Genomic DNA, 27,296 nt, shown 5'->3' on the forward strand with positions numbered 1-27,296 from the left:
TTAAGAATAGATCAACTTTTGGTGTTACAATGACTAATTTTAGTGGTTACATATTTACACAAATATATATAATATTAATGGAAAAAAATGCAAATAATTATGTTTCTCACTTTCTCCTACAAATAAATTATTATTTATTAACAACATATATTACAATAATAATAATAATAATAATAATAATAATAATAATAATAATAATACATTTCTTATTGATCTTTCTCTCTGTTTTTTCTTCTCCTTTATGTGATTTGTATGCACCATACATAATTTATATATATATATATAATGATGCTTAATTTTTAAAGTGTCCGGATTGTCAGGTCAAGAGCTGTAGTTAATTTGGATACTTTGGTCGGATTGTGGGTTGACCCGTTTTAAAATTAAAAACGGTTAAAAATAAAATAAAAAATGCTAGAGGTATGTTTCGAACTTGCAACCTAACAAAAACAAATACAACTCTTTAACCAACTAAGCTACAAAGGCTTTATATTTTAAATTTAACACCAAATTTGATAAACGCAGGACGTTTTAATATTAATATAAGTTCAACTTTTTAACTAATTAATATATAATGATGTTGAATAAATAGATACTTGGGTCGGATTGTAGATTGACCCACCTATAAACTTAAAACGGTTAAAAATAAAATTAAAAATGTTATCCGTAATTTTTTTCACGGTTTTTTATATTATTACTCGTGCAAATGCACGGGCTAAATGCTAGTTTTTCTAATGTTTATATATTTATAATTATAATATTTTTTACAACAAAGTTATTTAAAAATAATCATTGATTATTCAAATAATTCTTAAACTAAGGAGGCCTAGCCCAGTAAGGATTCGGCCATATTTATTTTGAGTATCTAGTAGATGCTTTAATTCTAAAGCAATTATTAGCAATAATTCTAAAGCAATTTTTAATATAGTTTAATAAACACCTTCATTGGTAAATAGAATTTGTTTTTATAGTATTTAATCAGTTTCATTTAACATATTTTGATTGTCATCCTTTAATCATAGTTAGAGTTTGTACGACTAATTTTGATTTTTGATCCTCTCATATTTGAGATTTTTTATGGGATGATATTTATCGTTTTTCAAAAAAAAATATGGGAGGTATTTAACCTTCTCATCTACTCATTTATCATGAAAAATATATTTTAACCTAATTCTTTATACGGCGAGGGGGTGAAAGCGAACTCAAGGAAGGAAGAAGATCGAAATGAAATTGATTGAAGACATGAATGCACGGATGGTAACATTGTGCAAGCACTGAGATAGAATTTAAAAAAAGGCGAGTGAACTTTCCACGGTGTGTGTTCAAATAGCCATCATACTTAAAAGTATGGAGGGGAAGGTGCATTCTTTTGGAAGTCCCAACGTGGATGTGGTCATAAATGGTTAGATAAATCGGAATCATTGTGGCATTCCTAACTGCCACATTGAAAATTACGTGAGGCGAAAATGAATGACCTATCCCAAAAGATTAACGAGGTCGATCGACAATTGGATCAAGAGAGGTCTAGGAGGCAACCGTTTTAGGACAAGAGATGGTGACGATCTTGAATTGTACGTTGAGAAGCATGACCGCAATTGATTAAAGAAACTTTTAAAGTTCCTGATGGAGTTGAAGGAGGAGATTGTTCTTAGTGGAAGGAAAATCACAACAGCGTCAAAGGCTTCTTCGTCGCGGAGTGGAAAAGAGATAATCCCGAACACCACAAGATACTTCGAGATGACTGGTTAAGGTTATTAATCTTAAATGATGAATTATGTTTAAGCTTAACAATTGTCTAGTAGGTTGATCTAAAAATTTCAAATATATTTAGTTTTTATTTTTGTCTAGACAAATAAAATAAAAAAACTTTTCTTCTGATCCAAACAGCTATGAAATTTTGTTTATGTAATCAATGAGATGTAGAGGAAGCCAAATCATTGAAGAGGATCTCTATGTTATTAAGTTATTAAAGGAGTGTTCTCATATTTCCTCTCTCACATATTTCCTCTCTCACAAGAGGAGGGTATTATTAAAATTTAAGTTTTTTCTTTTATTTATAATAGTGTTCTTCCCCTTGTGAAAGGGAACAGAGGAGTACACCCTTTTGGTAAAAGAGGATCCCAATTAAAATCATCCCTAACAAACTATTTATAAATACATGATACTGAATTCAATACCATACTTTAATGGGTTAAAATAAACACAAATTTCTGTCATCTCAAGGTAGACATGAAACTATTCTAATAAATAAAAGATCAAAATACAACATGGAAGAACGAAATCACGAAATGTTGCGATATTTTTTGAAACGATAATAATTCCGAGAATTATGACCCACTCTTCAAATAAGACCGTCCCTGTCCCATCCACAAAGTTAGAGCCATAATCGAAAAATTAGAACGAAAATTAGAAATTTTAGATATATTAATAGAAAGGGTAAGCTTTTATATAATATTAACAAGGCCTTAATATATTCACAACCAACAATGTGGCATAATGGAACATTAATTTTTTGGTACATTGAGAAATGAATAAATAAACCTAAATTAACTGTTTTTCAAAAGGACCATAAGCCACCTAAATAGAAAGCTATCAAACCAAGAAAGCTAACAAATCGAACCGATCTTTCGAGCATATATATTTATTTACCGACGTTCAAACCATCCGTCATCAATCCCATCCTCCGCAGCTCGCTTCAAATCCATTGTCGAAGGCTCCAACTCATCTTTCGTCATAACAGTTGAACTAGACGAAGGCCTATCCAGGTTCAAAACTCCCATCGGATCGTATTGTTGCATCACCAGCACCGAGAATGCAGACGAGAAACGCGTTGTCACCAGCGCATCCCCGATAGGACCCAACTCCGGAAACTCGCACCAATCAGCTAAACCAGACGTCAATGGAGATACATGTCTTCCTCCTTTTCCCACCACGAACAAATCGTATTGTCCATCCATCCCTCGTATCAGTTCAATCACTTGTTCTTCGTTATCAACCACGACTTCTTCCAACGCAATTGTCGAAGGAGGCGCGCCTTCCTCAGTAATCGTCTCCTTCAATTTGTTAATCGCAGATTCGTCTTGATCTTTGTCTCTTTCATTTTCCACATCAAACGCCATTGCCGTGTCAGTTCTGTTCTTGTATTGGAGTTGATTCGCAGTCTCGGATGGGACGAATATCGTCACTTTCATTTTCACTGCAGGATTTTGCGCAATCCTAACCGCGTACGCAAGTGCCTCTCTATCGTCGGGTCCTCCGACAAAGATCATCGCGATTCTAGTCGCGAATTGACCCGAAGCAGCCAGGCCTCGATCGATAAAGATCCCAACCGAGCAAGGCGAGTTGGATATCACACTCTCATTCATTTCTCTAGTCGGTCCAACAATCTCCAATTCACCTGTAGAACCTTGTTGTTTATGAAAAGGAATAATGACGAGATTCGCACGACGTTCTTCAGCAGCATCACAGATATCTTCCTCAGCGATTGAATACGTTGATTTGATTGAGAAAGTACTGATTGTAATGTTTTCGCGTTGACGAACATGTTTATCGAACGCAGCCACGATCTGATCGGTCTCGGATGGACCGCTGAATGAATGAGGGAGAATAAGATGCACTGCGAAGGCGATGATTGGCGAGTTTTGAGAGGGGAATGATACATCAAATAAGCCGACCGTGCTATGGATATCTTGAATCGAATGAAGACAAGCGAGGATTCGTAGTTCTTCTTTAGATCTAAGTTTATGAATCGTCCTACGTTTATAAGGAATCTGTTTCTTCCTCCCGCTTATGACTATAAATGGCGCAACTGAGATCGTCATCAACAACAAACCAATCACCATTATCGTAAAGCTTTGAGCTGATAAAACCTGATGTTCAAATCCAATATGAAGAGCCATAATCGGAAACATACTTTTAGTGTTCATCAAAATACCTAAAGGAACAGATTCTTTAAAATCCATTCCCGTAATAAACGAAGAAACCATCGCAGCAATCGCCTTACTCAAACCTGCAACAACAAGAACAACGATCGCGATTCCCCATCCAGATCCAGACGATATCGAGTCAATATCAACTCTCTGTCCAACCGTCACCATGAAGAAAGGCATCAAGATCCACATAATGAATCCTTCAAATTTCTCAAACAACTCAACCTCGAGCGCTCCTCGCGGAATTATCAATCCGAACACGAACGCTCCAACCACCGGATGTGCTCCCATTGAATTCGCGAAGAAACCGAATATTCCAACGCCGACCGCTACAAACGTACAAAAGTAATACTCATCGTTATCAATACCGTATTCACCAGTTTTCTCGATCATTTTCTCGATCACAGGTCGCATGTAAAATCCGGAGAATAAGATGAACGCGGCGATGGAGATAACCGACAATATCGCCGACGGAAGGCCGGCGCCGGTGAGAGAGCTGGCTAGGGCAAGAAGAACCCATGAGGTTAAATCTGTAATTTGAGCTACGGAAAGGGCTGTTTTAGCAACATCTGTAGCAAATATCTTTGCATTATCTAGTTGTTCTGCTAGAATTGTTGGGCCGGTTGCAGCTAAAGCTACGGCCCAATAAATACAACCCATTGAACTATTTCCAGTTTGGCCTATTAAGAAGAATAGGGCCGACCCAATTGCGGCTGGTAAAAATGTGTTGAAACCTGAAGTGATTAGATCCATATGACCGCTTCTTGGCATCATGGATAGATCGGTTTCAAGGCCCAATAAAAACGCATAATTTATAATGGCGAAATGTCCCAAAGGATCCAAAATGTCCAAACTTGCACGAGGAAACATCAAATATAATTTTAATGGGTTGCTGAGCATCGATGGGCCCAAAGCTATACCAGCCTAATCGAAATAAGAATAAGAAAAAAAAAGTCAACGTAAAATAAACAAAAATAAAAATAATAATAAAATACTCACGAAAATAAAAATGACGAAGGACGGTTGTCGAAGTGGTTGGAAAATAAGTAGGAAGATCGTGGAAGTAAATATGGCTACGTCTAATAGTGTTACGATGTTAGGGATAGCGTCAATCAAAGGGTTGTTCGATTTCCATATGCCATTAGGCGATATGTTTCCAGAGTAACACGGGACTGACTCATTCAGGAACAACCACAATCGGGTATGTTGTTCCATTTTATTTTTATTTTATTTTATTTTATGGGTGAGTCTTCCTGAATCAGCGTCTTGTGTCACTACTTTTCCTCTCGACTTCTCTTTTCTCGTCTTAGTGGGGCCACCGTCGTCTCCTAAATGGCCCCGCGATAACAAGCTATTTAGATGATCAAAGTTTATTTTGAAAAAATTGGGCTTTTGCCCAATTAGTATATGGTTTTGGAGATAGGAAGAAACAAATATTTATAAGAATGTATGATGGTGACTGGTGAGTCTTCTTTGCCGGAAGGCTGTTATTAATGTGAGACCATCATTCACTTTTGTATAAATTTAGAAGTATTTACATTACTATATTTAAAAGGACTATTTTTTATTAATTCAGTTTGTGTACATGTGTTAATTTACAGAACTTAATATGCTTTATTATTATTATTATTTAAGTTTGTATTAATAGTAATAGTTTATTTAAATTAAAATTAAAATACTATGTTTGTTTTTATAAAAATTATTTTTATTTTAAGTAAGGATAGAGGAGAAAATTTTGTAAGAAAAGTATAGCGTGTAAACAGTGACTAAACTTAATTCAATTTTTTTTTTGTTTTTTTTTTTTATTTATAATTTCCCTCTCCTCTCTTCAATTATATTTTCTCTTTTTTTATCTATTATTTTTTAATTATATATTTATATATTTAAATTTATTTATTTATTTATATATTTTTAAAAGTAATAATTGGAAAAATTAATAAATATATATATATAATAAATAAGAAGATAAATATGAATATGATTAATTTTTTTAATTTAATTATTTTTTTCATCTATTAATTTATTTCTGTTAATAATTAATTTATTTATTTATATATTTTTAATCTGAATAATAATAAGAATGAATAAATTAAATTAATAAAATACATAAAATTAAATTATAAATATAAATATATAAAATAAAAATTAAATATATATATATATAATTTATTAAATTATTATTTCTCTCTTTTAAATTTATTATTCTTATTTCTCCTTAGAAGTCTTTTTTTTCTTAATTAATTTTCTTACAAGATATATATATATATATAAAATTAACCTTGTATATAATATTATAACTTTCTCTTTTATATAATGTTCCTTTATATATATATAATTAAAAATTAAAAATTTATCTCTTTTAAATTCAAATTAAGTGAATATTTATAATAATTTTATAATAAAGTTAAGGAAGGTGAAAGTATTAAATAATTTATTTAAATAAAAATAAAAAGTGACATGTACAATTTAAATTAAATAGAGAAATTGATGCATCATCTCTTATTTACATGTACAATGCTACATAATTTGCTACCTATTGGGTTATTGGCTACAATCTTTTTTTTCACTATCATTACTCTTACTTAAATATAACTCTAATATAAAGTAACAAAAACTCATATAAATTATTTGAAAATACATATAAGGATTCCTCTGCATATATATTGGTCAAAATAGTAAAATAGGCATATAAATTATTTGAAAGATCAATTTCAATAACTTTTAACTGTATAAACAAAAAGATAAAAATACATGTAATTGAACCTCTAAGTGAAATATCAATTATAATGGTTCTTCACTAGATAAATAAAAAGTAATTATCGATATAACGACTTAATATCTGTGCTGTTAAGAAGTGAATGATCTCGAGTTCAAGATATAATCTACAACACAATTGAAGGGTATAATCAACAAACAGACGAGCAAAAAAAATCATTAGTTTCTTAATGCTATTTTCAACCTCCCCAGATAGTGAAATAAATTCATCATCTTCTTCTTCATCCTCTTGGTTTTTTTCTTCAGATTTGTGTATCTTCTGTTGATCCAGCTGCAGCTGAAGCAGAGCATTAATGGTTGAAACCTCTGTATTCTGAAATGTTGTAAACAGCTTCATTGTATGTCGACAATTCATTCTATGAAATGGGCACTTCTAAAGCTAGATACTTCAATGAAAATACCTCATATATTCAGTCTCCTAAATCAGGTAAATTTCAAAGTTCAATCTTGTTTGTTTGAATGAATTGTATTATAACAGGTAAAATTGTCAATGGGTATTGAGATTAATCAGTCATTTCTTGCACTAGACAATTTTACTGAAAAAACAGTTTCAACAAGTCTTAGAACAACATTATGAATATGTAACACTAACCGCCATTTTCTTTAATCTACACTTCACGTCTGCCCGGATTGTGAAGAAGCTCTTAGTTTTTCCAGCTTCTTTCGAAGATAGGCTTGTTTCAACTTCTCCCTATGAGCTGCAACTTGTTCTTGTCTACGTAGCTTGAGTTCAGTTGTTTTGTGCCTAGCTTCATTTGTTTCTTCATTAACTTCCCTGCAAAATACATATATAGAATCTTTAGAATAAACCAATACAAAACATAAAGCAGTCCCACAACCACGCACCTCACAAATCGAATATGCTCATTGTTATCTAGTGTGCTTTCTGCCCGCCCAAGTGTGGCTGGTTTTGTATTTTGCAGATTTAGAACTTCAATATCACCATCTTCTCGTTTTCGTGGTTCATTAGTTATGTCCTCTGTAAGACTCTTCTGGAAAAAATCAACACAATACTTCTCGTTATTTTCTTCATCTGGAATCTCTCCTCGTTTTAGTTTATCATACAACTCAGCTTTTCTTTCTAAAGCAGCGTAGCTGACAGATCCATCTTTTACTGCTTTCAGCTCAAGTTTGTCTCTGAAATTTAACGACGAGAAAGGATCAATAACCATCTAGTTGAAATCATTGTAATTTTCTCAATAATTCTTCAAATCGAGTTTACAGCTTTAGACACTAACCCTATTCAAGTTCATCAATTGACTTTGAATCACTTATGTTAGAAGAAAGAACAATAACCATCTAGTTGAAATCATTGCAATTCTCTCAATAGCTCTTCAAAAGATCCTTCAAATAGAGTTTGAAAATCAGAAACTTTTCATTTCATGCTTTAGACACTAACCCAATTCAAGTTCAACTGGCATTGAATCACTTAGGTTAGAAGTTAGATAGAATTAGGAACACTCATGAAGGATCAATAACCATACAGTTGAAATCATTGTAATTTTCTCAATAATTCTTCAAAAGATCCTTCAAATGAAGTTTGAAGAATCACTTTAGTCACTAACCTTATGATATGATTAAGAGGGGAGATGAGAAGAGAATCCAAGCCACTGGCCGGAAATGATAAGATGTGCTTAAAGGGCTATTAGAACTTTGATGAAAGATAAGAAGAAAAAAGAGCTGAGCTCATTGTCATTTCATAATTCTCAAATGATGAATCAGCTGAGGATATAAACCTTTAGAGAATCCAGCACGTGATTCTGTTACAACCATATGATGAGGTGGCCAAAAGGACAGGGCCAAAATGCAAATAAAAGATAAGTTCATGGTTTAGCATAAACAAAGTCTAACAGAAAAACAAATAAACTGTAATAATAAAAATAGAAATAGATTCTGGATCAGATGGTCCCAAATGCTCCACGTGTCACGTCCTCCTCCGTCCGATCAGGTACAAGTTGTAACATTACTCCTCCCTTTAGCAAATCGGCGTCCTCGCTGACCAAAGCCCGATCTCTTCCCCTTTTGTCCCCATTCCAAGACCTGTTCTGGGTGTTTGATGTTCAATGTTTCCATATCTTCCCATAAATTCTCTTCATTCTCTCGATCCTTCCATTTGACCAGCAGTTGTCTTCGATTTTTGTCATCGATCTTTTGTTCTCGTTCGTCCTGAAAGTTTTCTGGGATCCAGTCTGAAGTGGTCAACTTGGGAATCTCTTCAATCGTCCCAGTAATTCCGTAATACCTTTTCAACTGCGAAATGTGAAATACATTGTGTATCTTCGCTTCCTGCCCTAGCGTCAAACGATAAGCAACTTCACCTATTCGATCTGTAACTTGGAAAGGTCTGAAATATTTTGGGAATAATTTATGATATTTTTTTCGAACTGAAATTTGTCGATAGGGTTGGAGTTTGACGAGAGCCCAGTCTCCAGTTGCAAAACTAGCATCTATTCTGTTTTTATCTTGTACCTGTTTCATCCTATTTTGGGCTCTTTGCAGATGGAACTTGAGCAACTACAGGGTTGCTTCTCTTGTTAGCAAATTTTGGTTTAACTCTTCAATTTTTGAGTCCCCTGCAAGGTAAAGAGTGTGTATGGGGGGTTTGTAACCGTAGACGGATTCAAACGGTGAGATATGTGTAGCAGAATAGAAATTTGTGTTATACCACCATTCTGCTAGGGGTAGAAATTTCTCTCATTGATGCGGTCGCTGGCCAGCCATACAGCGCAGGTACGTTCCCAAACATCGATTGACGACTTCTGTTTGCCAGTTCGTCTGTGGGTGATAAACCGACGATAATGCTTGATGCACCCCTTGTAGCTAAAGGAACTCCCTCCAGAAAGTATTGAGGAATATTTTATCTCGATCACTTATGATTGATTTTGGCATTTCGTGAAGCTTGAAGACGTTGTTAAGAAAGATTTTCACTACTGTTTTTGTTGTGAACGGATGCTGCAACCCCATGAAATGAGCCATTTTTTACAGTCTGTCTACCACCACAAGGATCACAGTTTTATCCCCTACTTTAGGCAAGTTCTCAATAAAGTCCATAGAGATTGATTCCCAAACTCCTTCAGGATTTCTATCGGTTGCAGGAGTCCCTTTAGAGCTGTCGTCTCTCCTTTGTTTCTTTGACATACATTACAGGTTCGTATAAACTCTCTTACATTTTTGACCATTCCTACCCATGAATAAGCCATCTGTAATTTTTTTAGTGTAACCAGATTACCTGAATGTCCACCAGTGGGGCTTGAATGCATTGAGGCAATGAGGGTCGACCGCAGTTCAGTGTCAAAGCCAACTACCAACTTCCCTTCTTTTCTCAAGGTACCGTTGATGAATGTAAATTCTGGATGTGAGCTTTCATCTTCTTTGATTTCCTCAATTAGTTTGATCAGGTTCGGGTCTGAACTCCAAGTTAAATGTATGCGTTTAATTATAGGAGAATGATACACCGATAGTCCTGCACATTGTACATCTACACCTCGTCTAGATAAGGCATCCGCTACCACATTGTCTTTTCCTTTTTGTATTGAACAGAGAAGTCATATCCCACCAACTTATATAGCCATTTTTCCTGCGCAGGTGTTTGAACTCTTTGCTCCAGCAGATACTTCAACGACTCATGATCGGTTTTAACAACAAAAGGCTTATATCGTAAATAAGGTCTCCATTTCTCCATTGCAAATGTGAGGGCCATTAGTTCCCTCTCGTAAGTTGAAGATGGAGTTTTATCACTAGACAATGATCTGCTTATGAATGCAATGGGATGATTTTCTTGCATTAGAACAACACCTATTCCGCTGCCACTAGCATCTATTTCCACAACAAAGAGGATTGCAAAATCAGGAAGGACCAAGGTTGGTGTAGAGCTCATACATTATTTCAATTGGTTAAAAGCAACCTCTGCTTCTGAATTCCACTTAAAATTCCCCTTTTTTAGCAGGTCCGTCAATGGTTTAGCTATCACCCCATACCTTCAAATAAAACGCCGATAATATCCAGTGAGACCCAGAAATCCTCTAAGTTGTTTAATTGACTCAGGTACGGGCCAAATCTCCATTGCCTTCAACTTCTCCGGGTCTGCAGAAACTCCTGTTTTATTAATTATGTGTCCCAGATATGCAATCTGAGTGCACACAAATTCACATTTGCCCATGTTCAGGAAGAGAGTATGTTGTCTTAGAGTTTCCAGTACTAATGTCAAATGTTTCAGATGTTCTGCCCATGTTGAACTATAAACGAGGATATCGTCAAAGAAGACTAGCATAAATTGTCGTAGAAAAGGCTTAAGTACCAAATTCATCAGGCTCTGAAACGTGGAGGGAACATTGGTCAAGCCGAAGGGCATGACTAAGAATTCATACAATCCTTCATGTGTCCGAAAAGCTGTTTTATGACAGTCCGTAGGTTTCATTCTTATCTGATGATAACCTGAGCGAAGGTCTAATTTAGAAAAGAACTCAGACCCGTGCAACTCCTCTAGCAGCTCCTCAATAATGGGAATTGGGAACCTATCCTTGATCGTGGCAGCATTCAATTGACGGTAATCAATACACAACCTCCATGTTAAGTCTTTTTTCCTCACTAAGACCACAGGTGCTGCAAAAGCACTATGACTAGGTCGAATGATTCCCTTGTCTAACATCTCATCTACCATTGTCTCAATTTCAGTTTTCTGCAGTGCTGGATATCTATAAGATCTTAGGCAAACTGGCTCTGTTCCGGCTTTCAACGGAATTTGATGATCCTGATCTCGAATAGGGGGCAATTCAGTTGGTTTTTGGAACAAGTCTTCAAACGAGGCTAAGATGGTTGTCAAATCCTTAGGTATTTCCTGAACCTTTACAGCTGCAATTGCAAAAAATTGACAACTATCTTCTTCTGCATTTTGTAACTGCACCATGGCTGCCTTATTGCCTTTTGCTAGCACATTAGACAATTTCTTCCCTTCTAGGATATTTATACTTGTCTGATTTATACCTTACAGATATTTATTCTTCCCTTCCTTCTTGTATGTGAGTGTAAGCCGCTCAAAATCCCAAGAAGACGGGCCCAACGTAATCAACCATTCTATGCCTAGAACCACGTCATAACCGGACATGGTCAATACCCTCATGTCCGCTTGAAACTCTTCTTCCTCCATGCTCCATTTTAAACCTTTACAGCAACTACCACTAATCAGCTCAGAACCGTCAGCTACTTTCATCGGTAAGTCAGTGGTATGTAAAATTGGGTGATTGATATTCTTCAAAATTCGGTTGTTAATGAAATTGTGGGTACTAGTGTATCAATTAAGATAGTAATGGGCAGGAGTCCAATTTTTCCCGATATTCTGAGAGTTTGATAATGTTTAGAACCTAATAGGGTATGGATAGAAATTGAGGGATCATTATTATTGGGTTGGGTTAAGGGACAGGTTTGGTTAGAGGTTTCGGCAATTTCTGGCAGTACATTCTCAGATTCTCCTACCTCATTCATCATAATCATGAATAGTTTGGCCTTACATAAGCCTTTCTTTCTCCGTTCATCTAGGATTTTTGGGTCAATTTGCTGCATGTACCTCTGTCTTGGGTTAGGGTTAAAAGGAGTGGAATATGAGTAATTGGGCTGATGAGGTTTAGGGTGATTTGGCAAGGTAAGTTTAGGTTGATTAGGTGTGGGTAGAAGGGGTGGACTAGTGTTGTATAAATGTCCACTACTTAACAGTGACTTGTAAGTGGCTTCTTGCACCTTAGCTACTGCCATAACATCGTTTAGTGAATGAGGTTGCAACAATCGGACCGAGTTAGCAATCTCTTCTCTAAGACCACTTAGATAACAGTCAAGTACATATTCATCAGGCATGTGTATAAGTTTTTGAGAAATAGCCATGTACCTTAGATTGTAATCTTGAACAGTTTTGTTTTGTTTCAGGTTAATCAGCTGCCTAATTGGGGTATCACAGATTGATGGGCCAAACTGCTGAAGTAACGACTTCTTGAGATCTATCCAGGTTAATGCTATTGTTTGGTTTCTGGTCTGCAGAAACGATTCGTACCAGTTTCGAGCATCTCCTGAGAAATGAATAGGAGCGATCTTTACCTTAGTTGCATCTGCGGTACAATCGACTCTAAAAAATTGTTCTGCTACAATCAACCAGCCCTCGACATCCATTCCATCAAATTTGGGAAAATCAACCTTCGTGAGTCTTGTGGGCGGAACATACTGCCTCTCCCTTGGTGCCCCTGTTTGTGAAGACCCTGCACCATCTTCCGAACGATCATAATTATCCTTAGTCGCCAAGGTATGTAATTGTTCTTCGATGGATCCGACTTTACTCTCCATCCATGTACGTACTTCCATTATCGTCTAATTCATTGCCTCTACTAATACACGCAGGGAATCGTTATCCGATTGATGCATTGTTTCGACCATCGTGAAGATCGACTGCTCTGATACCAAATGATATGATTAAGAGGGGAGATGAGAAGAGAATCCAAGCCACTGGCCGGAAATGGTAAGATGTGCTTAAAGGGCTATTAGAAATTAGATGAGAGATAAGAAGAAAAGAGCTGAGCTCATTGTCATTTCATAATTCTCAAATGATGAATCAACTGAGGATATAAACCATCAGAGAATCCAGCACGTGATTCTGTTACAACCATATGATGAGGTGGCCAAAAGGACAGGGCCAAAATGCAAATAAAAGATAAGTTCATGGATTAGCATAAACAAAGTCTAACAGAAAAACAAATAAACTTTAATAATAAAAATAGAAATAGATTCTGGATCAGATGGTCCAAATGCTCCACGTGTCATGTCCTCCTCCGTCCGATCAGGTACAAGTTGTAACACCTTATTCAAGTTCATCAACTGAATTTGAATCACTTATGTTAGAAGAAGGAACCCTAATGAAGATAAAAACGAAGAAAGAGTACGAGACATAAGAAACCCTAAAAACCCAAAATAAAAAATAAGAGACGAGAGAGAAAGGAAGTTACTTGTGAGCTCGAGCTTCGACGCCGGAGTTCTTTTGAGAGAGAGGATCGCGAGGGCCAATTATCTTCTTGGCACGTTGATATTCGATTTGATCGGGCTGAGCCTTGGATCGTTTGGACTCTTCCTGTGACTTATATAATTGATCTTTGAGATCGAGGATCGATGAAGCGCCGACGCCGGAGATGGCGCGGTGTTTCTTCGGCATAATCGATGACTCCGTTAACCATGCCAGCGATTCGACTACTACCCTTTTCTTCTTCTTCCCTTCCTCCTACTCCCCCATTCCGATATTATAATATATCTTCAAATTCTTATACCCGACCGCTGTTTTTGCAGAAATCGATAAGAAAAGGAAGAAGATGATGAAGATGATGAAGAAGAAGAAATTGATTCTTTGTTCAAAATCTCTCTCCTTACCTTAACCCTTCCTATCCACCCAGAAGGAAAGGGAAACCAATGGTTCGGTTTTTCTTTATTTTTGTGCTATGATCATTGGACCGGTTAATAGTTATATTGTTCAATTTTTTTATTTTTTTACTACAAATATTAAATATTTAAATTTTATAAAAAAATTAATAAAAAAATATTTATATATGAATTAGGGATGACAATTCGATTCTACCAATTCCCCACCATACTTTTTAAACAAAAAAAAAATTACTTCAAACATATTTTAAAAATGAACTTATTCGTATGACTTAGGAAGGGAAATTTACTCAAATGGGTTTCATAACCCTCGAAATTCCTCAAATGGCCAAAATTATAAAACATTGCCCAAATGGGTCTCCCGGACGAAAATACCCCCGATTTTCCTTCGCGTAATAGTTAGCCTTTTGCGTAACCCTTCGCGTAATCATTGTTTCGCGTAAGGCTTCGCGTAACACGTCCTATAAAAAAGATTTTTTTTCATTTTTTATCTTCTTTCTCTCTCTCTTTCGCGTAAGCCCTTTTCTTCTTCTTCAATCTCTTTGTTGCTCGATCGAGTTTGTATTCCTCTCGATTCTGGTCAACTCCCTTGCCACCGCCGTTGCCTGCATTCTATCCGTTCATTTACAGGTTAGTATAGTATTCGTTTAGGGTTTATAGTATTAATTTATAGTATTACGCGAATGTATTACTTGTTTTTGTTGATTCTTACAGGTTATTAGTTTGGTATAGTATTAGTTTAGTATAATATTAGTTTAGGGTTTAGTTCACTGGTTCTTGTGACTCAAAGTTGGTTCCTTTTTTTGAATTTGTTCTTGTTGATTCTTGTTTTTTATGTTGTCTAAATGTTTCAAACTTGTTGATACTTGGATATCTGTACCAGTGAAATGACTACCTAACTTTGTGTTTATCGGTTATTTTTTGTCTTGCATTTGCAGCATGCTTATAACCCAGATGAAGATTACAGAGAGGCAGAAGCAAAATTGCAGGAGTATTTGGAATCTTTTCTAGAAACTGTAAGATCGTTCAATACAATCTATACCAAGGTTGAGAATTTTCTCTTGCCTTTGTTGACTGCTCTAGTTCATTCTGAAATCAGTATGGGGTATCCAATCATGCCACAGTTGCTACATTTCTTTAGTTTATTCTAGGATGAATGGGATTTGTGAAGGATTTTATAGCTGAAACTTACAAACTCTTTATTATGCAGAAATGCAATTGTTAGACCTTGAGCTGGCCCATAATATGGAGAACAAATTTTCCATATTATTAACCAAACTACAAAAGGTGGAGGAGAAAAAGCAAATAAATGAGGATGCAGTGGAGAAAGTGTATGAGAAGATGGTGGATGACAACCTCAATGTTGATGATAATAACAAGGTATTGACATTACGCGAAGGAAGCATTACGTGAAGGCCTTAAAGCATTACGTGAAGAACTTTAATTGACATGTTTTTCATTCTATGCAAGTTATGGATGAGGATGAGAAGATTGGTGTTAATGAGGAGATGGTGGAGAATTTGGGGGTTTATGACAAACTCAATGATGATAACAACAATGAGGTGATTACGCGAAGGCCTTAAAGCATTACGTGAAGGCCTTTAATTCACATGTTTTTCATTCTGTGCAGGTTATTGATGAAGATGAGAAGATGGATGAAGATGAGGAGATGGTGAAAAAGCTAGTGGATGATGAGAAAGTTAATGATAACAGCAAAAAGGTGATTACGTGAACCATTACGCGAAGGAAGCATAAGCATTACGTGAAGCATGTAATTCACATGTTTTTCATTTTATGCAGGTTATGGATGAAGATGAGAAGTTTGTGAATGATGAGAAGATGGGGGAGAAGCTGGAGGATGATGACAAAGTCAAAGAAAACAACAAAAAGGTGATTACGTGAAGCAAGTATTACGCGAAGGAAGCATAAGCATTACGTGAAGCCTCTAATTCACATTTTTTTCATTTTATGCAGGTTATGAATGAAGATAAGAAGATGGATGAAGATGAGAAGCTTGTGGATGATGAGAAGATGGGGGAGAAGCTAGAGGATGATGACAATGTCAAAGAAAGCAACAAAAAAGTGATTACGTGAAGGAAGCATAATCATTACGTGAAACCTCTAACTCACATTTTTTTCATTTTGTGTAGGTTATGGATGAAGATGACAAAGTGATGCCGAAGAAGTTGATGTTTGACAGTGACAATGATGACAATGATAAACCAATATTGAAGGAAGAAACGATCATCCAATTTATGCACAGAAAGAAGAGTAGCATAAAACTTAAAAGTGATACATGGAAGGATGTATTGAAAGAAGAGAATGTCATTGTGGACAATGTATTGGAAATAGAGAAGGAGAAAGAGAAAGAGAAGGAGAAGACTATGACGAGGCAGACTTGACAACAGAAGAAGATGGAGGTGCAAGAGGATGATGATGATTCACTTAAACAATTGAACACTCTACCTCCAGCAACAAGGCGTGGGCGAAGGAGGATACCCAAGAAAGATGATATGTTCACCAACCTTTCTGGAAAAACAATCAAGATGAATGATCCTATAACGGTCAATCCCCTTGTCCTGTATGAAGACGATCAGTATAATGCAGTGATGTCATGATTGAAAAAACACTGAAGGACGGTAGTACCATTGATGTTGGGTCTGGGGATGCCAATGCTAAATTGTTTAATAGATTTATAAGAAGACTATGGCTCTTCGATCATGTATGAATATATATATATATATATATATATATATATATATATATATATATATATATATATATATATATATATATATATATATGTTTGACTTTGCATATAAAGTTACACTAATTGAGTTTTCTTCATTGTGCAGGACATAGATGCTTGCTGTTATATCCTCAGGAAACGAATTCAACATTATCCGAAGACGTATGCTCAAAATTTTGCTATTGGGGATTGCATGCTCTCAAATAAATTTCAACTGCAGCACAAAACGTTTGTTGAGGACCGCGATGCAGGTAAGTTGGATGAGGAAGGTAAGTTATAAGACTTCATTGAGTATTCATTGAGTATGTATGGGGTCAACCGAATAATTATTTTCAGCCATGGATGGAAGTGGATCACATCTACATGCCCATGAATATCTTGGAATATCATTGGGTACTATGCGTTGCACGTCTACAAGAGTGGTGCATAGACGTCTATGATTGCCAACAAGGCATTTATAGTGAGGAACAGATGGAATCAATTACAGCACCAATGCGTGAGATGCTTCCATATGTACTTCATAAGGCCCTGTCTCCTCCACAATTACTCCGGTTTCCACGGTTCACCTTGGACCCCATGGATTTTAGAAGAATTCCACACCCCGAAGTGCCCAAATGTAGGAAGTCTGGGGACTGTGGTGTGTTTGTAATGGCGTACATTGAATGGTTGACTGCTAACCTGGACATACGCGAAGTGACCTCAGATATCATGATTCGTTTGAGGAAGAAGTGGGCAGTTAGGCTATTCCATAAAATCATAGACTTATAATTTCATATATCTTTGACTGTTTGATGTAAATGGATCATATCTTGGAATACTTGATGTATGTGGTGTTTAAATTTGAATTTGTGATGAAACAGTTTGAATTTTTTATATATATTGTGTTTATCTTGGAATATTTGATGTATATGGTGTTTATCTTAGAATATTTGATATATTTTACGCGAAGCCAAGAAAACAACACAAAACATAGAACAATTCAAATGTTCAATCACAACAATTCAAATTCCAATCACAACAATTCAAATCCCAATCACATCAAAAGCTGGAGTCTTATTGTCATTCCTTCCATTTAAATCAAATGAACTCTTAGGTGTTACAAAGTCCGGCTAATAATTATCAGCTATAGGAGTTGAACATGTGATGTTGGGTTCACACTGACAAGTACCATTGGCAACAAGTGATGGATTCTTGTAAGAGGATTTTTTGATAAACAACATTCATAATATCAAAGTTTATATCACGTAAGATACAGACCAGTTCATAATATCAAGTGATGGTTGTTGCAGCTACCCCTTGGCCAAAATTGAAGTCATTGTGTGCTTGCTGTATAATATCAATAATTCTTCATATATAAAAAATAACAAAGACAAACAAAGATGAATGCATCAGCTCAAAGTCTGAAAACTCACAAATCTATGTAATATGGCAGCTCAAATTCAAGCTACTTCAGAATGAATGCATCAGCTCAAAATAATGCTACAAGGCAAAAATAATCTCAATCAAAACAATTCAAATCCAAACCTTACAGCACATATTCAATTAATACAACAACAAACACAACACAACAATTCAATGTCTTACAAGACATACAACAATCACAGCAATTAAAATCCAAACCTTACAACACATTCAATTGATGATGAATCAGTCGAAGGAGTATGTCTTGATGATCGAGTTTTTCTACTAATGGGTGTATGTGTTTCTGCTGCATTAACATTACTAATAATTCAGTTAGTAACCCGGTGCTCATCATTCTAACTTTCAAACACATCCTGCTGAAGTGGTATCAGCTGTTGACTTGGTGACTTGTCTAATAAAGAGACAAACAGTGGTGATGGAGGTGGAGTGCGACCTGAAATCAACCGTAATAAATAGTACATCACATCTTTATCTTGATTGATAACAACAGTAGGAGGATTTTGCATACCGAGAACATTATACTTCACTTGAAGAACTAGATCATACCTAGATTTGTCCACTACAAGAGCATCATAGATGATATCAAGTAATTCTGCATATGTAGTATTTTGGGGTACCATCATGTATTTGCATGAATTTGATTTAACTTGAGCTACAACTTCATCTTTGGATGAGTTTGCAACAAAAGAACTAGCACCATCAGTAATTGTTCACTCTCCTTTAAACATAACAAACACTTCGGCTACTTCCGCTGCAATTGGAAATAGTACAAGGTCAAATAAAAACTATTACGCGAAGGCTAATAACAGCTGAAATTGAGCTAGACAATTGAGGAGCATTATGCATCAAAGTCCATTAATTGTTGTTTCTGTTTATTTATAAACTATTACGCGAAGGCTAATGAGAGTGAGCATTAAACCCTAACTGAAATTATAAGTTTGTTGTAACTTTGTATACAAATGCAAGGGAATTATACTTACAACTCCACTTATTCATGATCTTATCATCCCTGTATATGTAAAATCACAAACTGTATATATATACTCTTTCATTCAAAAGCTTTGTTGACTGTTAATCTCAATACTCAAAAATATGAAACAGTTAGAATTTGAGAGTGAGCCATTAATTCACTTCGCGTAATGATTCCCTTCGTATAATGAGTCCATTCGCGTAATGACGGGAATGAGATGACAGAAATGAGAAAAATAGAAGGATACCAATATGAAAAACTATAAGAGTTTGAGAATAACGTATTTTCACCATTTCTAACATAATATGACAAGCATTACATAAAAAGGAACATTGACATACTCATTTTCAAAACCTGTAAATCGGGAAACTGCCAAACATGCAGGGAACGACGGTGGCGAGGGGAATACAAACTGAATCGAGCAACAAAGGGATTGAAGAAGAAGAAAAGGGTTTACGCGAAAGAGAGAGAAATAAGATAAAAAAATGAAAAAAAAGCCTTTTATAGGACGTGTTACGCGAACCCTTACGCGAAGCAATGATTACGCGAAGTGAACTGATTACGCGAAGGGTTACGCGAAGGGCTAACTGTTACGCAAAGGAAAATCAGGGGTATTTTCGTTCGGGAGACCCATTTGGGCAATGTTTTATGATTTTGGCTATTTGAGGAATTTCAAGGGTTATGAAACCCATTTGAGCCAATTTCCCCTTATGAGGCCTCGAAAAAAGAAAATTTGTGATTACAATATAATTTGACATACAATAAAATACAATAAAATTTGACATTACTTTTTAATTTTTTTCAATATAATTTATGGTTTGTTTATCTGATTATTAAAAATGTTAAAACATACATTTATCCACTCATCTTATCTAAAATTTTATCATTTAAAGTAGACCTGGCCACGAATAGAATTTTATTCGAGATTCGATTCGATTCGATTCGTTAAAAATTCGATTCGATTCGTCAAGAATTCGAATTCGAATTCGTTAGAGTAAGAATTGAATACGGTTTTCAATATTTAAAATTCGAATTCGAATTCGAATTCGATTCGGATTCGAATTCGATTCGGATTCGAATTCTAATTCGACACAAATTATTATTAAATTTAATATTGTAATAATAATAGATTATACGGTGTGATTTGTGAGTGTGAATGTAACTTGAGACTTGAGAGTGTTAATTACATATGTCAGATTTGGAACAAAAAATAATAAAGGACCGTGACTATGACTGCTGTGAATGTGACTTGAGACTTGAAAGTGTTAATTACATATGTCAGATGTGGAACATTAAAATAATTGAACTTGGTTGAAACATTAAAATAACTCTCATTAACTCTATTTATTTATTAAATAATTGAACTTGGTTGATACATTAAAATAATATTCTTAAATAAATTAGAAGTTTTAGAATTTTTTAATTAAGTATTAAAATTATAAAATTAATTCGAATTCGATTATAATTCGATTCGATTATAATTCGATAATAATTCGATTCGAATTCGAAATTTTCATAATTCGTATTCGATTCGACTTATAAAGAATTGAATATGGTTTAATGTTTTTGATAAATTCGAATTCGAATAAATTCGATTCGAATTTCGAACCGTGGTCAGGTCTAATTTAAAGTGTACCCAATCCATATTTTTGAATTCCCGGTTATGTTTTTTCTACTTTTTAGAATATTTTTACCATAAAGATAATATAAAATAATATTTTTATATAATATATAATGTAATATACTAAAATTTATATTATTATAAAAGAAATAAACATAAATTCTTATTAAATATGAATAATAAATAAATATATGGATAATTTTGTATATTATATTTATTAGTGTTTGAATATAAATATAATTATATTCATTAAATGATTTTAGTATTTTTATTGTTGTAAAGTTTGGACTGAGATAACGATTATATCTCGATTATTTTTGGGTGATCTATCTAGTTAAGAGAATTCGTTGAACTTTAAATGATCGCCGGTCCGATGAGTATCATTCATATTATTATTATTAAGATGTTTTTGATATTTATTTTTAAAACTCGGTGAAGTAGGTTGAGAAATTATTCGTTATTTTTATGGATATATGAGCTCGATAATTTGTTGGATAATGCATTTTTTTTTTATAAGTTTTGATCATTATGCCTAAATATTTTTTTTATCATTTTTAATATATATCTATAATTTTTTTAGATGTGTTTGATACAAAATTAGGACTAATACATTTAAATGAAAATAAATATATAATATATATTAACATTTTTTAGGGAAAAATAAAATGTGAAGAAAAATAGGCGGCAAAATAAGAATTATCATAAACAGTCTCTATCTACCTGGTTGCCGCCTCCGATTCCGACGACATTCATAATCGTCTTTGTCAATTGTCACCATTATCTCGCAAAAAGGCCACGGAGAAATTTGACTAAATAACCTCAAAGATGAGGTTATTTGAGCTGGTGGTAAATTACTAATTAAATTGCGCTCGTGGTCTTTTTATTTTTTTTGACGAAATTGCCCTTGTAGCGAAACGCTAAGGGACTTAGCGTTTCGCTAAGTGGTAAGGTGTGAAATGTCCAGATTACCCTTACTATTTAATATATTCCAGCCTATTTTTTTCATTTCTTTTTTTCTTCTTCTCTCTCTTCCCGCTCTTCTCCTCCTTCTCTCTAAGCTGGGCGGCGACAATCGGCGGCGACGGCGAAATCCACGACGATAAGCTCCACGACGAGCACAAGCACGATTCCACTTGGTACGTTTATCCTATTATACTTCAAGTTTATTATTGATGTTTGGTTTATGCATCTTCGAATCTGTTGTTTAGGGTTTACTTTCCGTTTCGCTAAGTGCTTAGCGTTTCGTTAAGTGCTTAGCGTTTCGCTAAGTGCTTAGCGTTTCGCTAAGTGCTTAGCGTTTCGCTAAGTGCTTAGCGTTTCGCTAAGTGCTTAGCGTTTCGCTAAGTGCTTAGCGTTTCGCTAAGTGCTTAACATTTCGAAATGGATATATTGAACCCTATTTTTTTTTTTATTATTATTATTATGCATTGTTAAGCTATCTAGAGATTTTCCTATCTCTTTTTGAAGATTATACATAATACAAAGGATATGTTAAGCATTTTCAACCATTTAGATAATTTTGGACAAAGTCTGCATGTTTAAAGTACATAGATATATTTTCTTATGGTGTATATTGGAGATCATTATGTATTTAGATAATCAATAAACGGAAATAATAGCAGTAGTAGATAGATAAATGATAGATAATCTTGGACAAAGTCTGTCTGATCTTTTGCTCCCTATGTATGTACAATTTCATCAATCCCTTTACATTTTATTTGTTGTTAACTGTTTGATTTATAGAAAGAGTTAAGAGCAGTAGTAGATAGATAGATGATAGATTATTAACATTGTTGAGAATGAATTTAACTGAACTGCATGCAGCACTAAAGGTCCAGCAGTGGTAGGATGGGATAGGTGGTTTCAAGGAGCTCATAACTCACGAGGAGGACGCAAGCGCTGGATTTGAGGTAATCTTCTTCTACTTCTTCCCCAATCCCCGTCAAGACATGGAGAAGAAACATATACATCATCCAGACAGGGGAGATTGAAGGAAGATAATTTGTTGTAATTTTTGAATATAGCTAGAGAGAAAGAAAGAAAGAGAGGTGGGATGTTGATGAAGTTGGTGTTTTTTGGCTTTGTAATTTTGGTTATTGTTATTGTAATTCTGTCATTGTTATAATTGCCATTGGTTACTAATGAATTTGATCACAATTCTCTTTTTTTTACTTATTTTGTTTGTTTGTATATGTTCAAGTTTGGCTGCAATAATAGATGATGTTCTCTGCAAATAAATCAGATAATATTGTCATTACAGATAATGACGAGTTTCTTCTTTACATCCATTTCGATGAAACATTGATTGTAAAACACATTTCCTAATATGTTTGCTATATCGAGTTGTCTAGTTATTTCATCAACCAGCAGTCTCATCATTCGTTATATTTGGTTTGTCTAACATTTGTATATGTTTTTGCCACCAAATTTTATATTATTGATTAATTTTTTTCAGGCTATCATTATCTTACACTTATTAAATAATATTTTTTTGAATATGATGTTATTAAATTAGAACAAAGCATAAATGCTTTGAAAGAATATGATGGAATTAAAAAATGTTGATCTCCTCTAAGAGGAAACAAAAATAGAAGCGAAAAAAACACAATAGACTTTCCAATAAATGTTCTTTTGGAGTTTCATTGAGGCTGACGACATCTTGTTCCTAACTGTTGTTGCTACCTGCATTGTGGGGTCTTCCGTTGTTGGTAAACGAAACACGACTCTATGAACCCGAGAAAAGGACCAAAGCTTTTTGTAGTGCTAACAGGAGCCCCGAAGCTTTTTGTAGTGTTAGCAAGAGCAAAGATTATTTGTTTATTTGTATCAATTATTGTAAATATGTACTTCACTAATAAACTATAAATACCTTTATTAGGGTACCTCTTGAGCTTGATTATATTGGTCTCGAGGTACTTTTAGTATATTTCTTCACGGGTAACGATACTTGTATCAAAACCGACCCGATAGTAAGAATAAAGTGTCACGAAGAGTACCTCTTGAATCTTAAAGAGATCGCAACGACTAAATCCCCATCATAAAATCACAGTTAATATAGTGATATATTTGTGGTTTGTTTTGGATATTTATAGTCTATTTTCTCACGTCTTACAATAACTAATATACTTTTTAAGAGTAAACTCTAGAATTTGTTTTTAATCATATGCAAAAACAATCAAAATAAAAAGATGATGAGTGCCAAAAATACTGAAAAAATGAACATTATATATTAATGTCACAAAAAGCACACAAGTTAAAACAATTATATCTACATAGCCAAGTTTAGTTTAGTTCTCTCTAGCAACCTTATAAAAAGAAAGAACATTACTGTATTTGCTGCAACAAACAGAAAAACATCGTCATCATCTTAATCTTAAGTAGCATTCACACACACATAACTAATAATAATAATAATACATCATTCCATCCATCCCGATCTAAACAAAGAGTCTTCATCATAAAGGCAACAATAAGTCGCAAAGCTCAGTATATGTACTCATGGGAGTGATGATCTTCAAAAAATGGATTATAACTATTGCTCCTCATCTTTGACTCCTTATCAGTCTACACCATATGCAAAAGATTTCAGTGAAATTTTTAATTAGTTGCATAAAACATTTTTTTCATACCCTTATACGAACAAGGTCTAAAAAAGAAACAAAAGGTAAGCACTTAGCGAAACGGTAAGCACTTAGCGAAACGGTAAGCACTTAGCGAAACGATAAGCACTTAGCGAAACGGTAAGCACTTAGCGAAACGATAAGCACTTAGCGAAACGGTAAACACTTAGCGAATCTTCCCTGAAACAGAACCAATATGAACCAAATAAGAACAGATTAAATCGAAGGGTTTGAAATGAAGATAAGATAATGGAAACATGAACATAAATCGAATTAGGTTAAGGTTTGAAATGAAGATCTTCTTCTCCTTTTTTCTTCGACCTTCAAATCCTTCACCTGCATGCAAAATAAGTTTAGGGTTAGGGTTTAAAATGAAGATCGTGTAAATAAAAACATAAATCGATTTAGGTTAGGGTTTGAAATCAAGATCATGTAAGCTATGTCGCATCCGTCGCCGTAGCCGCCGCCTCCGTCGCCGCCGTCAAAGAAAGAACAAGAGAAGAGAGCGAAGAGAGAGAGAGAAAATGAAGGAAATGGAAAAATTTAAGTATTTATACTAAACCTAATCCACTTAGCGAAACGCTAAGGGACTTAGCGTTTCGCTACAAGGGCAATTTCGTCAAAAAAAAATAAAAAGACCACGAGCGCAATTTAATTAGTAATTTACCACCGGCTCAAATAACCTCATCTTTGAGGTTATTTAGTCAAATTTCCCAAGTGTTTGATAGAATTCCTGAGAAAGATGTAGTTTCATGGAATGCTATGATTGCAGGCTTTTCCGAGAATAATCTATCGAACAATGCTTTTACATTGTTCTGTCAGATGGTAAAGGGCCCAATACCTCCAAATTACGCGACTCTTGCAAACATTCTACCTGTCTTTTCTTCTTATCGTATTGGGAAAGAAATTCACTGTTTTGTACTGCAGAGGGCAGAGTTGTCGGCGAATGTTTTTGTCTCGAATGCTCTTGTAAGCTTCTATCTGAGGGTTGGACAGTTACAAGACGCTGAAAATTTGTTCAAGGGGATGATTGTTAAAGATTTGGTTTCATGGAATGCTATTATATCTGGATATACCTCAAATGGCGAGTGGATGAGAGCTTTAGAATTGTTTCGTGAATTTCTTTCTAAGGAGACAGTTGGACCCGACTCGGTAACTATTCTCAGTGTTCTTCCTCTCTATACACATTTACATAATTTGAAAGGGTGCAAGCAGATTCATGGGTATGTTATCAAACATCCTCTTCTATCGAAAGATACTTCAGTTTGGAATTCCTTAGTTAGCTTTTATGCAAAATGTGGAGACATTGAGTCTTCTTTCTTGACATTCTCATTAATGCATAGAAAAGACTTAATATCATGGAATTCTATGCTTGATGCCTTTGCAGATGGTCGATTCCAAGCTCGATTCTTCGATCTGTTACATAGAATGCATAACCAACAAGTAAGTCCCGATTCCTTAACACTGTTAGCTATAGTTCAATTATGTTCAACTGTTCTCGACTGCAGAATGATTAAACAGGCTCATGGTTTTATAATAAGACATAATCTCGTGCAATTAAATTCCGAACCTACCCTCGGGAATGCAGTTATCGATGCGTATACACGACACTGTAACATGTATTACGCGTTGAAGGTTTTTGAAGTTGTTAAGAGGAATGTGGTTACATACAATTCAATCATTTCAGGATATATGATGTGCGGGTTATACGATGAAGCACATAGTGTGTTCAATAATATGCCTGAAAAGGATATCACTTCTTGGAATCTGATGATACGCTTATATTCTGAAAGTGGTTGCCATGACAAAGCTATTAGTCTCCTTCGGAGGATAATAAAAGATGAAGAAATGTTCGAACCTATAATAAGACATAATCTCGTGCAATTAAATTCCGAACCTACCCTCGGGAATGCAGTTATCGATGCGTATACACGACACTGTAACATGTATTACGCGTTGAAGGTTTTTGAAGTTGTTAAGAGGAATGTGGTTACATACAATTCAATCATTTCAGGATATATGATGTGCGGGTTATACGATGAAGCACATAGTGTGTTCAATAATATGCCTGAAAAGGATATCACTTCTTGGAATCTGATGATACGCTTATATTCTGAAAGTGGTTGCCATGACAAAGCTATTAGTCTCCTTCGGAGGATAATAAAAGATGAAGAAATGTTCGAACCTGACTCGTTGACAGTTATGAGTCTTCTTCCACTTTGTTCGCAAATGGCCTCAGTTCATTTACTTAGGCAATGCCATGGGTATGTTGTTAGAGCATGTTTTACAGATCCTTATTTAATAGCAGCAATGTTAGATGTGTATTCAAAATGTGGCAGCATCAATTATGCGTATAAACTTTTCAAATCGACGAATATGAAGGATCTGGTTATATTTACAGCCATGATTGGCGGGTATGCTATGAATGGCATGGCTAAAGATTCGATAACCATTTTCACTGAAATGCTAGCAGCTTGGTTTAAAACCGGATCATGTCATACTTACAACAGTTCTATCGGCTTGTAGTCATGTGGGTTTGGTTGATGAAGGGTTAAAAATCTTCAATTCGATAGAGAAGATTCATAGGATTAGACCGAGTATGGAACAGTACGCTTGCGTGATTGATCTTCTTGCTCGAGGAGGTAGAATTAGCGACGCATATGAGTTTGTCTGTGCCAATTGAACCTAATGCAAATATATGGGGAACTTTGTTATGAGTTTGTCTAATAAATAAACGATCAAAATACACCATAAAAGAAAGAAACCATGAAATGTTACATAATTTTAACCGGATTATTTTTTGAAG

The 27,296-nt window shown here is 34.9% G+C and overlaps 4 protein-coding genes across 5 annotated transcripts; 2 read left to right on the forward strand and 2 right to left on the reverse strand.

Annotated features, from left to right (window-relative positions):
• Window positions 1-2,427: 2,427 nt before the first annotated feature.
• On the reverse strand, window positions 2,428-4,593 carry LOC124936219 (cation/H(+) antiporter 15-like). Its single transcript, XM_047476700.1, has one exon. It carries the CDS (start codon window positions 4,584-4,586, stop codon window positions 2,643-2,645), a length of 1,944 nt encoding a protein of 647 aa, XP_047332656.1. The 5' UTR covers window positions 4,587-4,593; the 3' UTR covers window positions 2,428-2,642.
• Window positions 4,594-6,790: 2,197 nt separating this feature from the next.
• On the reverse strand, window positions 6,791-13,978 carry LOC124936049 (uncharacterized protein At4g18257-like). Its single transcript, XM_047476502.1, has 4 exons — window positions 13,685-13,978; window positions 7,548-7,838; window positions 7,294-7,476; window positions 6,791-7,014 (listed from the first exon to the last, which is right to left on the reverse strand). The coding sequence occupies exons 1-3, from the start codon at window positions 13,885-13,887 to the stop codon at window positions 7,317-7,319; spliced, it is 654 nt and encodes a 217-aa protein (XP_047332458.1). The 5' UTR covers window positions 13,888-13,978; the 3' UTR covers window positions 6,791-7,014; window positions 7,294-7,316.
• Window positions 13,979-25,295: 11,317 nt separating this feature from the next.
• On the forward strand, window positions 25,296-26,335 carry LOC124936719 (putative pentatricopeptide repeat-containing protein At5g08490). 2 transcript variants are annotated; one of them, XM_047477240.1, is made up of 3 exons: window positions 25,296-25,713; window positions 25,878-25,933; window positions 26,079-26,123. In XM_047477240.1, the coding sequence occupies exons 1-2, from the start codon at window positions 25,313-25,315 to the stop codon at window positions 25,915-25,917; spliced, it is 441 nt and encodes a 146-aa protein (XP_047333196.1). In that variant the 5' UTR covers window positions 25,296-25,312; the 3' UTR covers window positions 25,918-25,933; window positions 26,079-26,123. The 2 variants fall into 2 exon arrangements, with proteins under 2 accessions (XP_047333196.1, XP_047333195.1); XM_047477239.1 differs by having other exon boundaries at window positions 25,878-26,335.
• Window positions 25,919-27,016, forward strand: LOC124934471 (putative pentatricopeptide repeat-containing protein At5g08490). The gene has a single exon (XM_047475008.1). It carries the CDS (start codon window positions 25,919-25,921, stop codon window positions 27,014-27,016), a length of 1,098 nt encoding a protein of 365 aa, XP_047330964.1.
• The last annotated feature ends 280 nt before the right edge of the window (window positions 27,017-27,296 follow it).

Source organism: Impatiens glandulifera, chromosome 4, assembly GCF_907164915.1.
Source record: "Impatiens glandulifera chromosome 4, dImpGla2.1, whole genome shotgun sequence".
Taxonomy (NCBI): domain Eukaryota; kingdom Viridiplantae; phylum Streptophyta; class Magnoliopsida; order Ericales; family Balsaminaceae; genus Impatiens; species Impatiens glandulifera.